The following is a 16687-nucleotide window of genomic DNA, read 5'->3' as shown; positions in this document are numbered from 1 at the left end:
GGTCAGTGGGCTAGGAGCCAGGATTTTGACTTTGGGGGGGGTTGCTGACTTCAATATTCTGAGACATCTCAGTGTGTTGAGGTTTTACAATGGGCCGCCACAAATGTATAAAACTAATTTTAATTGGATTTGAAAGCGGAGTTCATTAACAGGTGACAGCACACGTGGTGACATCACACGTGGTGGTGACAGCACACGAGGTGGTGACAACACACGTGGTGGTGACATCACACGTGGTGGTGACAACACACGTGGTGGTGACATCACACGTGGTGGTGACATCACACGTGGTGGTGACAACACACGAGGTGGTGACAACACACGAGGTGGTGACAACACACGTGGTGGTGACAACACACGAGGTGACATCACACGTGGTGACATCACACGTGGTGACAGCCTGCAGGGCAGCACACGAGGTCCCCGACTTACGACGGTCCGCGACTTACGACGACCCCCGACTTACGACGATCCCCGACTTACGCTATTTCGATGTTACGATCTTACGCTAAGACAAAATTGTTAAGATATTTTAAATTTCGCGTGGCAGGCAAACGCAGCGACGTGCGAGGTAAGAATCTTGGCGAGTACAGTACAACATACGATACGCTATGTTCAATGCATGTTTAAAGTTGTTATAGCTTAGATAGGATTGTTTCCTGGAAAAAACTTTATATTAAATTGCAGCTCATAGTCTAAGAATTTACCTTGTTTGTTTAACTTTACATTTCACTGTGCAATACAGTATTGTAATAAATACATGCGGTATATAGTTTATACAGTACTACTGTAAATTATCTCTGTTTTTGCTAAATAATCACCATTCTTTAAGACTCCCGGCTAGGCTAAGGACGATATTTCCGAGTTACGGTGTTGGTCGCTGTAACGCAACTCCGTCGTAAGTCGAGGACTACCCTGGAAACGCCTTACACACAATAACAACAACAACGTTTTATTATTAAACAACGCTTTCTTATTTTAAAGTGCGCTAAAAGGTAAAGAAGAAGAAGTCCAGTGGGCAACGGGAAGTGGACGTCGTTTTGATCACAAGCTTTAAAGATTAACAACAACAATAATAATAACAACAATAAATAGTTTATAACTCACCGCCGTGAGAGAAGGACGTGGCGCCTGCTTTCCCGGCGAGGCGATTCCACACTTTAGGGACCGCGGCGTTTCATTGACCTAGCCAAAAAAAACATTAAATTAAATAATCCGTCCATACAAAAAAAATTGTAATTGCTTTAAAAGAGCCGCTTAATTGATTGATTACTTTATAAATTAATCTTCAACGTGCTATTTTTTTGTGTGTGTGATGCTGTCCGTAACTCGTTAACACCACGCACACGGAGCAGGCGCGCCTCAGACACGCGGCGCCTGCTCGTCGCGCGAGACGATTCCGCAGTTTAGGGACCGCGGCGTTTTTCCCACCTGCACAAAATTTTTTAAAGATGCTGTCCGTAAATCTTATTTTTAATTGCTGGAAAGGAGGCAATGAATTGATTGATGCCGATTTTAATACAGGATATGCATTGTCACCGCGTGCAACATGTGTGATTGATTGGACGACAGGAAGTAGACTACATTTTTATTACAAGAATTTGACCACGACAAACAGGGGAATCAAGTTCGGTAAAAGCGTTGAAATTTTTTTATGAGGGCCAGAAATTACTCCATCGAGAACACAACATTTTAATTCAAACCCAGTCAACATGCAACGTTGAGCCAACGTTGGCATTTGGTTAACATAGATGTACACACACAGTGTGGTTAACATGGTGTACACACACAGTGTGATTAACATGGTGTACACACACACAGTGTGATTAACATGGTGTACACACACACAGTGTGATTAACATGGTGTACACACACAGTGTGGTTAACATGGTGTACACACACACAATGTGGTTAACATGGTGTACACACACAGTGTGATTAACATGGTGTACACACACACAATGTGATTAACATGGTGTACACACAGTGTGATTAACATGGTGTACACACACAGTGTGATTAACATAGGTGTACACACACACAGTGTGATTAACATGGTGTACACACACAGTGTGATTAACATAGTGTACACACACAGTGTGATTAACATGGTGTACACACACACACAGTGTGATTAACATGGTGTACACACACAGTGTGATTAACATGTACACACACAGTGTGGTTAACATAGGTGTACACACACAGTGTGATTAACATGGTGTACATACACACTGTGATTAACATAGGTGTACACACACAGTGTGATTAACATGGTGTACACACACACAGTGTGATTAACATGGTGTACACACACACAGTGTGATTAACATAGGTGCACACACACACAGTGTGATTAACATAGGTGTACACACACATAGTGTGATTAACATGGTGTACACACACAGTGTGGTTAACATGGTGTACACACACACACAGTGTGATTAACATGGTGTACACACACACACAGTGTGATTAACATAGGTGTACACACACACAGTGTGGTTAACATGGTGTACACACACAGTGTGATTAACATAGTGTACACACACAGTGTGATTAACATAGGTGTACACACACACACTGTGATTAACATGGTGTACACACAGTGTGATTAACATAGGTGTACACACACAGTGTGATTAACATAGGTGTACACACACAGTGTGATTAACATGGTGTACACACACAGTGTGATTAACATAGGTGTACACACACAGTGTGATTAACATAGGTGTACACACACACAGTGTGATTAACATAGTGTACACACACAGTGTGATTAACATGGTGTACACACACACAGTGTGATTAACATAGGTGTACACACACAGTGTGATTAACATGGTGTACACACACACAGTGTGATTAACATGGTGTACACACACACAGTGTGTTTAACATGGTGTACACACACACACATAGTGTGATTAACATAGGTGTACACACACAGTGTGATTAACATAGGTGTACACACACACAGTGTGATTAACATAGGTGTACACACACAGTATGATTAACATGGTGTACACACACAGTGTGATTAACATGGTGTACACACACACAGTGTGATTAACATAGGTGTACACACACAGTGTGATTAACATGATGTACACACAGTGTGATTAACATGATGTACACACAGTGTGATTAACATAGGTGTACACACACAGTGTGATTAACATGGTGTACACACACACAGTGTGATTAACATAGGTGTACACACACAGTGTGATTAACATAGGTGTACACACAGTGTGATTAACATAGGTGTACACACACAGTGTGATTAACATGGTGTACACACAGTGTGATTAACATGGTGTACACACACAGTGTGATTAACATGGTGTACACACACAGTGTGATTAACATAGGTGTACACACACACAGTGTGATTAACATGGTGTACACACATAGTGTGATTAACATGGTGTACACACACAGTGTGATTAACATGGTGTACACACACACAGTGTGATTAACATAGTGTACACACACAGTGTGATTAACATAGGTGTACACACACAGTGTGGTTAACATAGTGTACACACACAGTGTGATTAACATGGTGTACACACACATTGTGATTAACATAGGTGTACACACACAGTGTGATTAACATAGGTGTACACACACACAGTGTGATTAACATGGTGTACACACACACAGTGTGATTAACATGGTGTACATACACACAGTGTGATTAACATGGTGTACACACACACAGTGTGATTAACATGGTGTACATACACACAGTGTGATTAACATGGTGTACACACACAGTGTGATTAACATAGATGTACACACACAGTGTGATTAACATGGTGTACACACACAGTGTGATTAACATAGGTGTACACACACAGTGTGATTAACATGGTGTACACACACAGTGTGATTAACATAGTGTACACACACAGTGTGATTAACATGGTGTACACACACAGTGTGATTAACATAGGTGTACACACACACAGTGTGATTAACATGGTGTACACACACAGTGTGATTAACATGGTGTACACACACAGTGTGATTAACATAGGTGTACACACAGTGTGGTTAACATAGGTGTAGACACACAGTGTGATTAACATGGTGTATACACAGTGTGATTAACATAGGTGTACACACACACAGTGTGATTAACATGGTGTATACACACACACAGTGTGATTAACATGGTGTACTGTGATGCCGCCGCCACGGAGCCGATCGGCGGGTGGCCCACTTGCGATCTCGCCGCCCCGAGCGACGAGGCCGACATTGCTCCACCCCACCACCTCCCCACCCCCCCCACCGGAACACGCACGCACGCACTCCCCCCACCATTAGAGCGCGTGGGGAGACACCCTGGCCGACAGGTTTTCACCCAGAAGCCCTCGTAAAGGGATAATCTTCACGGTTTCCTGCGGCCAGGGAATTGGACGGTCTCCTCCGACGCTAACACACACCGTGGCGCCGTGACTTGAGTAGAAATGACATGTTCACGGCGGGGCTGCCCCGCCACCGCGGTTAGTACGCACCTCACGCACACGGGTCGGCAGGGCAGGTAGGGAGGAGGGCAGAGCCACGAGCGGCGGGAAAGCAGGGTCGCCCTCTGGCTGGATGGCCGCTGAGCAGGTAAATTTAGATGCGGACGTCGCTGAAAGCAACGGCCCGGGGGATGCAGGGATACAGATGGGCCTACCGATTGGCGGGTGATCCCAGCGAGCTGATTGGCCCGCGAGTCGGCACCAGGTAGCCCTTTTGATGTCGAAAGAATAAAGCGAGTCAGGGCGAAGGAAAAAGGGTCTCTGGCTACTCGAGTCAACCCCAGGCCCGTCAACTCCCGAGTCCAGCCGCGCGAACGTCCGTGGGACGTATCGACGCGCCGCGAGGACCAGCCGGCAGTGACGACGAACCGTGAGTAAGGGAGGGAGAGAAAGAGGGAGTTGGGACTTAGCTTAAAAAGAAAACCGGAGAGGGTAAAGGGGAGAAGGACAGGTAGAGTATAGTGCAACCGTGAGTAAGGGAGGGAGAGAAAGAGGGAGTTGGGACTTAGCTTAAAAAGAAAACCGGAGAGGGTAAAGGGGAGAAGGACAGGTAGAGTATAGTGCCGACTATCGAGAGATAGATTGGTCCTGCCCCGCCGATCCCGACTAACTCGGTTAAATAAGGGCTCTCCGACCCGGTGGAATAAATCGTCAGCGATTACATAACGGACTGGTGTGGTTTTTGCGAGGGTGTGGAAAGAGAGTGGAAGCGTGGGTGCGCTCGCTGTTCGCGGTGGTCGCCGCGTGTGTGGAGCGGCGCCGCGTGGGGTGTGGGCGCTACAAACCGTCGGCGGCGGACTCCCCCGTTGCGAGCGGATACCCAGCTCGCACGCATGCCCATCGCATAGCCCTTTAAACCCATTTAACCCAATCCCCCCAATCGCCAGAGTGGGTACGAACGACGTCGCTTACCCTCCGACCTCTAACCCCCGGTTACCCGCGTGTGATTGGTGCGTGGGACTGCGCGGGCGGGGAGCGTCGCGTTCGGGTGCCGGCGAAGCGCTAGCGGGCCCCAGGGCGGTCGAGGGCGATGCCTCACCGGCAGGAAACCCGGACTCGGGGGGGGACAGCACAGGGGGGGGAACAGGAGCGCGGCGACCTTTCCCCGCCCGGTGAGGAGTGCAGCGGCGGCAGCTCCCACACTAGTGGGGAGTCTGGGAGCGTCGGGACTTCGCGGACAGGGTCGCAGGCAGGGGAGGTCCCGGGGGCCGGCGACCCTAACAGTACACACACAGTGTGATTAACATAGTGTACATACACACAGTGTGATTAACATAGTGTACATACACACAGTGTGATTAACATGGTGTACATACACACAGTGTGATTAACATGGTGTACATACACAAAATGTGATTAACATAGGTGTACACACACACAGTGTGATTAACATAGGTGTACACACACAGTGTTATTAACATGGTGTACACACACAGTGTGATTAACATAGGTGTACACACACACAGTGTGGTTAACATAGGTGTACACACACAGTGTGGTTAACATAGGTGTACATACACACAGTGTTACTATTATGATGGGCTCATCTTGCCTTAGCAGTAGCGTGACATCAGACGCTGAGTTTGTATTGTATTTTTCTTAAGCAGCTTTGAATTAGCCCAGCTAATTGACCCCGCGGTGTGAAAGTGGTAACTCTACATGTGTGGCTTGCCAGAGGCAGTCTTCACTGCAGTGAGCATTGGTGATACCACACTGATGAGTCTGATCAATGACTACATTGGCCTAGAGTTACCCATCTTTGTATTGGTGATGATACCACACTGATGAGTCTGATCAATGACTAAATGGGCCTAGTTACCCATCTCTGTATTGGTGATACCACACTGATGAGTCTGATCAATGACTACATGGGCCTAGAGTTACCCATCTCTGTATTGGTGATACCACACTGGTGAGTCTGATCAATGACTACATGGGCCTAGAGTTACCCATCTCTATATTGGTGATGATACCACACTGATGAGTCTGATCAATGACTAAATGGGCCTAGCGTTACCCATCTCTGTATTGGTGGTGATACCACACTGATGAGTCTGATCAATGACTACATGGGCCTAGAGTTACCCATCTCTGTATTGGCGATGATACCACACTGATGAGTCTGATCAATGACTACATGGACCTAGAGTTACCCATCTCTGTATTGGTGATGATACCACACTGATGAGTCTGATCAATGACTACATGGGCCTAGAGTTACCCATCTCTGTATTGGTGATGATACAACACTGATGAGTCTGATCAATGACTAAATGGGCCTAGAGTTACCCATCTCTGTATTGGTGATGATACCACACTGATGAGTCTGATCAATGACTACATGGGCCTAGAGTTACCCATCTCTCTATTGGTGATGATACCACACTGATCAGTCTGATCAATGACTACATGGGCCTAGAGTTACCCATCTCTGTAAAGGTGATGATACCACACTGATGAATCTGATCAATGACCAAATGGGCCTAGAGTTACCCATCTCTGTATTGGTTCTAACTGACAGTCGGTCAGATTTGCTCAGATTTATTTTGACAGTGACCAAAGGTAAGAGAACCACAATGCACTGCTTAAGAAGAAACCGTTCGTGTTTATTTGCAAGTAAAAAATGATTTTACAACCTGCGCTGTTATGATCGGATTTTTTCGTCAATTACAGGTTTAAATACTCTTTGATGGTGATATTAAAGGAATTATCAACACTGTATCAGGACCACAAATACGAATATCATGCCATGATCGTTTGAGCAGGAAGACAGTTTTATCAGTAACATAATTTTTTTCTAAATTATTAGTCTAAAACAATGAATTATTCCCTTGTCTCACATGCAAGAGATAATTCTGACTCTAAATGCTGTCACCCAGTCACACACAGGATTAAATGTGCCCATTTAAAGTGTACATAATTATCCACAATGAAATTACAGCATTACACCTGTCCGGAGGAGCATCTTTCACATGTCGATGCAGAAAACTGCGAACCTGACTTTGCCATCCCTATAATTACACGTAATTTCATTAATACACGTTCTTTCTGAGAGGTGCATAAGTGATAAGGTCGCAATATATAAAAACAAGTAGCAGACACAGTTCGCACTGTTTAGTGGAAGTGTCTGGGTGGCTTTGGGATAACACTATGCCCCGAAACAGAGACATGAGATTGGTACAAATTGCACGCATGGTTTTTTTGTTTCTCAATTATTTTAACGGCTAAACAGATAGCACATTATGTTCAGTGTATTTGGTAATGTTGTTCAGTGTAGCGCAGTGATAAAAGTGTCCAACCTATAACCAGATAGTTACCAGTTCAATTCCCACACAAGAGGTAGATTCTGCAATTATTCCAGTTTAACACGTAGGCTTTCGCGACCAATTATTCCTCCGGGATTGACGCAGTAAGTACCGCTTTGTGGAACGGCAACGATAGCTTCACAGACATGTCCTTAAAAAATATCTTCACTGGCTGAGAAACTCCCGTGAAAATAAGCATCAACCAATGCTCACTTAGGCTTGAAGACATTTTCTTACTATGTCTCTTTGGCCATTTGAATTCATGGCCAAACATAAAATGGCCAGAGCGGAGCCGGGCCCGAACAGCGTGGCTTTTAACTGCAGGCCGACCCAGTATTTGTCGGCGTTCGGCTGGCCTCTTGACCAGTGGAAGTCATCTTCTTTGGTTCTTTCGGTAAGGTCACGTAGAATGAGAATAAAATAATAAAATAACACAATAAAATTCTCACAACGTTTCGGCCACAACGCAAGCGGCCGTCTTCAGGTGAAAGGTACAGAACTGTCGGGACGACAGAGCTTCAATGAATGATGTTAAGATTCGTAGCGACTTTTAAGCTGGTTGGGAGAAGTCGCTACGAATCTTAACATCGTTCATTGAAGCTCTGTCGTCCCGACAGTTCTGTACCTTTCACCTGAAGACGGCCGCTTGCGTTGTGGCCGAAACGCCGTGAGAATTTTATTGTGTTATTTTATTATTTTATTCTCATTCTACGTGGTGGTGACTTTACCGAAAGAACCAAAGAAGACGAATCCTTGCAGTCACGAAAGCTTCAAATCGAAATTATACAGTGGAAGTCGGTTTGCGATGTCACGGGATTGCGTGCGGCACGACGCCTCATTAACTGAAATTTGCAACCGTCGCGAAGATTCTGCAACGCTTTCGTTGCCGGTAATCTACAGCTCACTCCAGCGCTGTCCTCCAGACAGTCTCGTCCCTTCACCTGATGAAGGCCGCTTGTGTTGTGGCCGAAACGTCGTGAGAATTTTATTATTTTATTTTTTACCTACGTGACTTTACCCAATAGAACCAAAGAGTATGAATCTACAGCCTCCTTGAACACCCCCCACCCCCCCCCACAGCTTGCCGACCAAAGCTCTGACGAGCTGAGGTTTGACCGACAACTCGCTCCGCGTTCTGCATTCCTGAAATCGGTGCCCTGCCGAAAATGCAACATCAATCACCGCACGGCCTGCTGATGTATCTGTTGTGCGGCTCGATGGCCAGGTTCCTGCTGACACGTGGCTTGCGCGGCCAACTCTTGGTCATCCCAAATGTTGCCAAGGGTCTCTTTGCTGAACGGCGGCGGCGACTCCATCTCCTGACCCACCTCCACAGGTGGCGTCTGCACCGACTTGGGCACCAGATGCTGCTCCTCCTGCTGCTGTTGCTGTGGCTGCTGCTGCTGCTACTGTGGCTGCTGCTGTGGCTGCTGCTGCTCCTCCTGCTGCTGTTGCTCCTGCTGCTGTTGTTGTGGCTGCTGCTGCTGTGGCTTCTGCTGCTGCTGCTGTGGCTTCTGCTGCTGCTACTGTTGCTGCTGCTGTTGCTGCTGTTGCTGCTGCTGTTGCTGTGGCTGCTGCTGTTGTTGTGGCTGCTGCTGCTGTTGCTGCTGTTGCTGCTGCTGTTGCTGCTGCTGCTGTTGCTGCTGCTGTTGCTGCTGTAGTGGCTGCGGCTGCTGCTGCTGCTGTTGAGTTGACTGGTGACGAGGCACACGTGGTATGGCTGAGGCTGAGTGGGAGGGCTGCTCAGAGTGGACAGCAGGATTTTCCTGAAGCTCCATGACCTGCTTCCTGTTGAAGTTGTATTTACTGAAGAGTTCGAACACAGGGGGAGGACGTAGAGTTAGAACAGACACACAGGTCCATGCCTGTGTGTCTAATCATGTTAGGTTCAAGCCCATCTTGACATACACAGGTCCATGCCTGTGTGTCTAATCATGTTAGGTTCAAGCCCATCTTGACACACACAGGTCCATGTCTGTGTGTCTAATCATGTTAGGTTCAAGCCCATCTTGACACACACAGGTCCAGGCCTGTGTGTCTAATCATGTTAGGTTCAAGCCCATCTTGACACACACAGGTCCATGCCTGTGTGTCTAATCATGTTAGGTTCAAGCCCATCTTGACACACACAGGTCCATGTCTGTGTGTCTAATCATGTTAGGTTCAAGCCCATCTTGATACACACAGGTCCATGCCTGTGTGTCTAATCATGTTAGGTTCAAGCCCATCTTGACACACACAGGTCCATGCCTGTGGGTCTAATCATGTTAGGTTCAAGCCCATCTTGACACACACAGGTACATGCCTGTGTCTAATCATGTTAGGTTCAAGCCCATCTTGACACACACAGGTCCATGCCTGTGTGTCTAATCATGTTAGGTTCAAGCCCATCTTGACACACACAGGTCCATGCATGTGGGTCTAATCATGTTAGGTTCAAGCCATCTTGTAATCCTTGAACCCAATATCACACCGTGCCCTTGACAGCAATATAATAATTTAACATCAATAAAAACATCTAGGATGTACTGCAGTAATTAACACCACTGCATAGTACTGTCGTTTGTAGTAGTTTGTCCTCAATATAACATAAGTGGAAACAACCCTGGGGCAAAATCTGAAATCCATACTCCCCAATCTCTAAAAATTAAGAGTGTGTAACTTAATGTTGTTATGTTTAAATAACGGTTGCTAAGCACAGGCCCAAAATACTAAGAAGCCAGCAACAGCACCAGAGGAATGTTTAATCGTTTAGCGTTCGTCTGCTTATTTAATTCAGCAAGGTGATGAGAAACCTCAACCATAAGGGCCCATCTACCAATGAGTCACAAGGCACCATGGGTAATGCTGGAGCGCCTCACCGAGTCTCAGGGCATCCGTGATGGACTAGGACGTGAAAATTCGCACGCACAGGAATCCACATATCAGCTTCATTTAGTCGTCATGGATATTGTTTAAAATATTTGCCATCTGTTGCACAATGGCATACTCTTTTCGATTTGAAGCTTTCGTGACTGCAAGGATTAATCTTATTTGGTTCTTTCGGTAAAGTCACCACCACGTAGAATGAGAATAAAATATTAAAATAACACAATAAAATTCTCACGACGTTTCGGCCACAACGCAAACAGGTCTGTACCATTCATCTGAAGACGGCCGCTTGCGTTGTGGCCGAAACGCCGTGAGAATTTTATTATTTTATTATTTTATTCTCACTCTACGTGGTGGTGACTTTACCGAAAGAACCAAAGAAAATGGCATACTCGTTGTTTTTTTAGTAGTCTCTCGTCATGCCAACTTGACAACAGTATTTGTCCTCTGGAGACACTGGCCTCCACCGTGTGACTGTTGAATCGACACGACTACCTCGGTCCCACCGACATCGCTCATTTGACCTGGGAGACAACTTTCACTTTCCTGTGACTAACAGTTAATCTTAAAGCAGTGATGGTTTGGGCAGCAGTGATGGTTCGGGCAGCGACGCATAACCTGTATTCAATTTCCCTTGGGTAAATTCGGCTTGAACGGGTAACCGGTATTGGTTTGTAAACATAAATTGTGGAGAGAAAAGAGCACGTTGCTGCCTCGTGAGCCACAACTCAGCCTTAATAGGTCTCTTAAACGGTCACTTAGGAGAGCTTTGTGTTGTTTTGTTGTGCAAATCACCAAATCAGCTGCTCCACGCACGGCAGGATCATCTCCCAGGCAAGGCCAGTGAAGTGTTGCATGTACAGAGTCCACGCAGAGGGCAGCTTCACTTCTATACGGGCCAATGCTATGCTTGCAGCCGCCACCACGGATGGACGGAAACTCAGGAATACGTGGTCTGCATACACACAAAGACAAAAACCCTCCGTTTAGCCTTAACAGACTTTTGGGGCAAGTGCTGCTAGCGAGTAGCAGCACCTATGAAGGTTGGCACTGTGGCACACGAGGGGGTGGGTGGCCAGCACCACGCCCGGCCGCCTTTGTCTCCCCAGTGCTGGCGATGTTTACACACCACATTGAGTTACTCATTTGAGGCCGAGTCGACCTAGGGGAGGCCCAGGACCGGTTCAGATAATCGTCACCGGTGATAGCCGTGAGCGGGCGTTGGACCAGGGTGTCCAGGGTCGTAGCTGCAGCGTAGCGCTAACCGCTACGCCACCTCTACCCTGCACACAGGAATGACAGACAGGCACACACACAGACGCTTAAACGCACAAGCACCCAGTGAACGAGGAACGTTGGGCCAACGGCACCCTGAACATTTGAACAAACATTCCGACTAAAATTTTGATTTAAAGCTTTTGTGACTGCAGTAATTCATATTCTTAGCTCTTTCGGTAAAGTCACGTTGAAGGGAAACAATAAAATAATAAAATATATAAAACAATAAAAATTCTCACGACGTTTCGACCATAACACAAACGGTCATCATCAGGTGTGAAAAGCAACGGCAAGAAACATTTGAAAGAAGTGTCGGTTCGCATCAAATTATTTATTTTATTAACGGTGTTTGTGTGTGTTTATTTATTTATTTAAACGTTAGCACTACGGGCAGCGATTTGGCAGTTTGTTTAGAAGGACGAGTCCATCTATGTTCTGAAAAGAGGAGGGGGGAGACGAAACATTAATGTATGTTGTCTGAAAGCCACCGTAAGCGTGAACAATCAATTAAGACCTGTTCACGCTTACGGTGGCTTTCAGACAGCATACATTAATTTTTCGTCTCCCCCCTCCTCTTTTCAGAACATAGATGGACTCGTCCTTCTAAATAAACTGCCAAATCGCTGCGCGTGGCGCTGACGTTTTTTTAAATAAATACCCTGTTTTAAAATAAATAAATTAATGCAAACCGACACACCTGATGACGACCGTTTGTGTTATGGTCGAAACGTCGTGAGAATTTTTATTGTTTTATATATATTTTTTATTATTTAATTGTTTCCCTTCAACGTGACTTTACCGAAAGAGCTAAGAATATCAACATTCCGACGTTGGAAAAAAATATATATTCGGTGACGTTTCAGGCACTGTCCCTTCTTCGCTGGTCACCTTAGCGTTGCCTACGAAGCGCTCCTCTACAGCTCTGCGAGCACCTTGCAGGGCGAGCTGAAGGAAGTGGGCCGTGTACTTGGTCGTGTACGCGTGCCGGTAGGACGAGCCTCCAGCCGGGGCGTCCTCACGCCGCGACAGCCACAGGAAGTAGTCCACGAAGTGCGCCGCTGTGGGCGTGCACAGGTTCCAGTCAAGTGTACACAGCAGCAGGAACTGTGCAGGGGGGAGGCAGACGGGAGAGTGGGCTGGCACGGCACAGCTGCCACCACTGCGTGAAGCATTCAGTCCGCCACGCTGCTGTGTGTTGCCTGGAGGGTTTATTTAACTATTCTAGATTTAAAGCTTTCGTGACTGCAAGGATCCATACTCTTTGGTTCTATTCGGTAAAGTCACGTAGGTAAAAAATAAAACAACAAAAATCACGACGTTTCGGCCACAACACAAGTGGCCTTCATCAGGTGAAGGGATCAGGCGGTCTCGAGGACAGCGCTGGAGTGAAACACAGCCACGCTCAGACCGCGACCTTTAAGCTGTGCGCAAGGAAACAAGGTGCCTTGACAAAGGAATTAGCATAAAAATTAGCATTTGATTGGCCGACTTAGCATAGAAGTGGTGTACGTGCGGGTGCACTTGCCAGTTGGCGCGGGGGGGGGGGGGGGGGAGTTTACCTATTGATGGTGTGAAAGGGGAATTTAAGAGCTGCGAAAGTTTGGGGTACCACTACTTGAAAAATATACTGTACCATTGAAAATTAGTTTAATGTTTGGTTCGATTTAGAACATCTTTCCAATGGTTGCTTAACTAGTCGGGTTGGTGCATGGCTCGCAAACAGTTCAAATGTCTGGTCAAGGAGTCAACTCGGCCCTTCGTCTGCACGGGTAAATGCAATGGCCGTCATATTCTTTTGGGTCTTTCGGTAAAAGCCACGTAGATTGAAAAATTAATAAAAAATATCACGACGTTTCCATCGCAACGCAAGCAAATCGTCACGGGGTGATTGTTTTATGGAGAGACTGAGCCCCACCATAGGGAGAATTTCCTGCACTTGTTCCAGCGCCGTGCAAATAAATGAGCACCACTCCACGTTCATTTGTCAGGTCTGCTGTGGTAATGTTATTCTGCAGCTTTTGCCTTCCTGTTATCTAGTAAGAAGACACGCTTCTATATTCAAATTCGGGCTGTACATTCAAATTGTCTACAGAATAATTAGTTGGCATGAAACAGAGATGATGTGTTCATATTCTTTGGGTCTTTGACGTTTCGATCGCAACACAAGCAATCACCTGAGGACGACTGCTTGTGTTGCCATCGAAACGTCGTAATTTTTTTAATTATTTTTCTATCTACGTGACTTTACCGACAGACCCAAAGAGTAAGATTGTAAAGTAACAAGACAAAACAATTGGTTTCTTGAATCAAATCGCGACCTTGAATCATGACAATGCACGGAACGGTTCTGGGGGGTGAAACATTGCATGCCGAATTAACAGGGGCATGCAGCTACCTCCGTCTGCTGCAATTCCTCCTTGGACAGACTCAGCCCTTGCTTGATCATCACCTCCAGCCGGTTCACCCAGTCCAGTCGCGGCACGTGCTCATCCATCTCCTCGAACTTGGCTGCGCAGGGTGTCAGGGACACGCATGCCGACGGTGAGCAAGCGACCAAGCGTGCGAGCGAGAGATGAGCGAGTGATCGGGTGGGTGGGTGGGTGGGTCACGTGAGCGATTGACCGACCTGCTATAATGAGGTAGCAGATTGAGCAGGTGTAGAGGCAGCGGACGGTGATGTCGTGGCGGTCCATGAACACGTCTAACATTGCGATGGCCAGGTGGTGCGTGGCCACACTCAGCTGCAGGCGCTCGCTCAGCGTTGCCAGGAGGTCGACGAAGTGGCGACGGAGGTGCAGCTGGGGCGAGCGTGCGCAAAACCGAGGCAGCGACAGCTCCTGCGAGGGGGAAAAAAAACGAGGACACGGGGGTTGGGAGGGCAGTTGGGACGCTGTGGAGTTGGGTCAAGAGGTCAAGAGGTGTTTTGAAACGATAATAGATTATTCTGGGGGTCTAAGGAGGCGACGCGCCCGGTTACGGTGGGCCACAGCATTCAACTTTCGCCGTCACGCAAACCAAGAATGACAAAAGCCACGGCCAAAATTGTCTCCCTGTTCAAGCGAGTGAAAGATGGCGAAGAACTCATTCGGTAGTCCTCAGCCTACGATGAAAAAAAAACACGAGGTGTGGAGATCTGTACCTCCAAAGCACAGCCACTTTTATTCTTCCACAAGGTACCGTATCGCTCGTGTTATAGTCCCCGGAGAGATAGGGGGCCGGGTCGACCCGCTGGCCAGGATTGAACTTGCAACCCTCTCGCTGCGAGTCGAGCACTCGAACGTACATGCCGTGTAAATCAGTTCGTAGGATTTGTGTCTGCGTGTAGGAGGCCTATTGATGAGAGAGGCGGATACCTTCTCTCGAAGGACGCGGTAGATGTCGTCTGCCAACTCGCCTTGCCACCACTCGCTTCTGTCCATGTCTTGGTCCGTCGCTCGCGCCTCGTGCTCAGGAGTTTATTACTCGAACAGGCACGTGCTGGGTACACACAAGTGTTCACGAGTGGAGTTTATTACTCGGACAGGCACGTGCTGGGTGCACACAAGTGTTCACGAGTGGAGTTTATTACTCGGACAGGCATGTGCTGGGTACACACAAGTGTTCACGAGTGGAGTTTATTACTCGGACAGGCACGTGCTGGGTACACACAAGTGGAATTTATTACTCGGACAGGCACGTGCTGGGTACACACAAGTGTTCACGAGTGGAGTTTATTACTCGGACAGGCACGTGCTGGGTACACACAAGTGTTCACGAGTGGAGTTTATTACTCGGACAGGCACGTGCTGGGTGCACACACAAGTGTTCACGTGACAGATTTGACGTCACAGCTCACTTGCCGTGCAAAAATTAAATGCATTATTGAGCTCCCCCCCCAAAAAAAATAAAGTGTATTTTCATAATTTGTGCATGGTGTACAGTCTGGAAAGTACGCACATGGCAAATTTCCAGTTTGTTGCATGTGGAGAAGCACAAACACACAATCACAACTTTGCCTTTTATATATATGGAGATTACCACAGGTTATGCCACGGGCACTTCGTGCTCAACAGAGCATTAAGAATAAAGGTAGAATTTTCACAACACTTGGAAAAGAAACTACATTTGCATGCGTAAAAAAATGCAATTTGTTACTGACACGTGTGCAAACTTCATAATGTATTTGCTTGAGCAACACCGATTACATTATTGACGAAATCTTAAAAGTGCTCATGCTAAACCGGCTTCCAAACGTCTCAAGCTCACACCCTAGCCCCGCTATGCATGTGGAATAATGTAAAAAATGTGTCCCGTTATGATGAAAAACAAAACAAAGTCTTACCAAACACTGTCCATTATTACACGGCGGGAAGGGAAATCGTTCAATTAACAAACCGTGATTGTTTTAACGCCTCAATATGTCACGATATAGTCTAAATACAGCAAGTTTCAAGTCTTTCACGGTAACTATGGACGGAGCGGGCAGCACGCAGCCACGTGGGAGTCGTCACGTGATGCAGCCGCCGACTCCCAGGACTCTCCACGCCCCGGAAGTGATGCTGAGCGACGGAAGCCGGAGGTGACGCAACGTCCGTGAGCCAGGGACTCCTGATTGGATGAGGTGTGGGCGTGGCCGCACCCGAGGGGTAGGCGACGGCCAGGGGTTAAAGGGGGGGGAGGGAGAGACCCAAAGAGACCCACACAGACACCCACAGA

At 47.0% G+C, this 16687-nt stretch overlaps 1 protein-coding gene across 1 annotated transcript; it reads right to left on the bottom strand.

The window, feature by feature from the left end:
• Positions 1 to 7123: 7123 nt before the first annotated feature.
• LOC142909413 (cyclin-J-like) lies at positions 7124 to 16500 on the bottom strand. The gene is made up of 7 exons (XM_076059730.1): positions 16314 to 16500; positions 15346 to 15469; positions 14619 to 14829; positions 14388 to 14500; positions 12925 to 13096; positions 11510 to 11669; positions 7124 to 9649 (listed from the first exon to the last, which is right to left on the bottom strand). Exons 2-7 carry the CDS (start codon positions 15409 to 15411, stop codon positions 9367 to 9369), a joined length of 1005 nt encoding a protein of 334 aa, XP_075915845.1. The 5' UTR covers positions 15412 to 15469; positions 16314 to 16500; the 3' UTR covers positions 7124 to 9366.
• Between the last annotated feature and the right edge of the window lie 187 nt (positions 16501 to 16687).

Source organism: Petromyzon marinus, unplaced genomic scaffold (genome assembly GCF_048934315.1).
Source record: "Petromyzon marinus isolate PM22_M1 ecotype Great Lakes invasive population unplaced genomic scaffold, UKy_Petmar_22M1.pri1.0 PM_G_Scaffold_120, whole genome shotgun sequence".
In the NCBI taxonomy this organism is placed as follows: Eukaryota; Metazoa; Chordata; class Hyperoartia; order Petromyzontiformes; family Petromyzontidae; genus Petromyzon; species Petromyzon marinus.
This window is presented reverse-complemented; position numbering and strand designations above follow the sequence as displayed.

What these genes read in the sequence shown, in the direction of transcription:
- LOC142909413 (XM_076059730.1), bottom strand. Translation starts at nt 15,411, where the DNA reads ATGGACAGAAGCGAGTGGTGGCAAGGCGAGTTGGCAGACGACATCTAC. An exon ending in CTGCTACCTCATTATAGCAG is followed by an intron (nt 14,501 to 14,618) that starts GTCGGTCAATCG and finishes CACCCTGCGCAG; the next exon opens with CCAAGTTCGAGGAGATGGAT. An exon ending in CCTTCAGCTCGCCCTGCAAG is followed by an intron (nt 11,670 to 12,924) that starts GTGCTCGCAGAG and finishes GTGTGTATGCAG; the next exon opens with ACCACGTATTCCTGAGTTTC.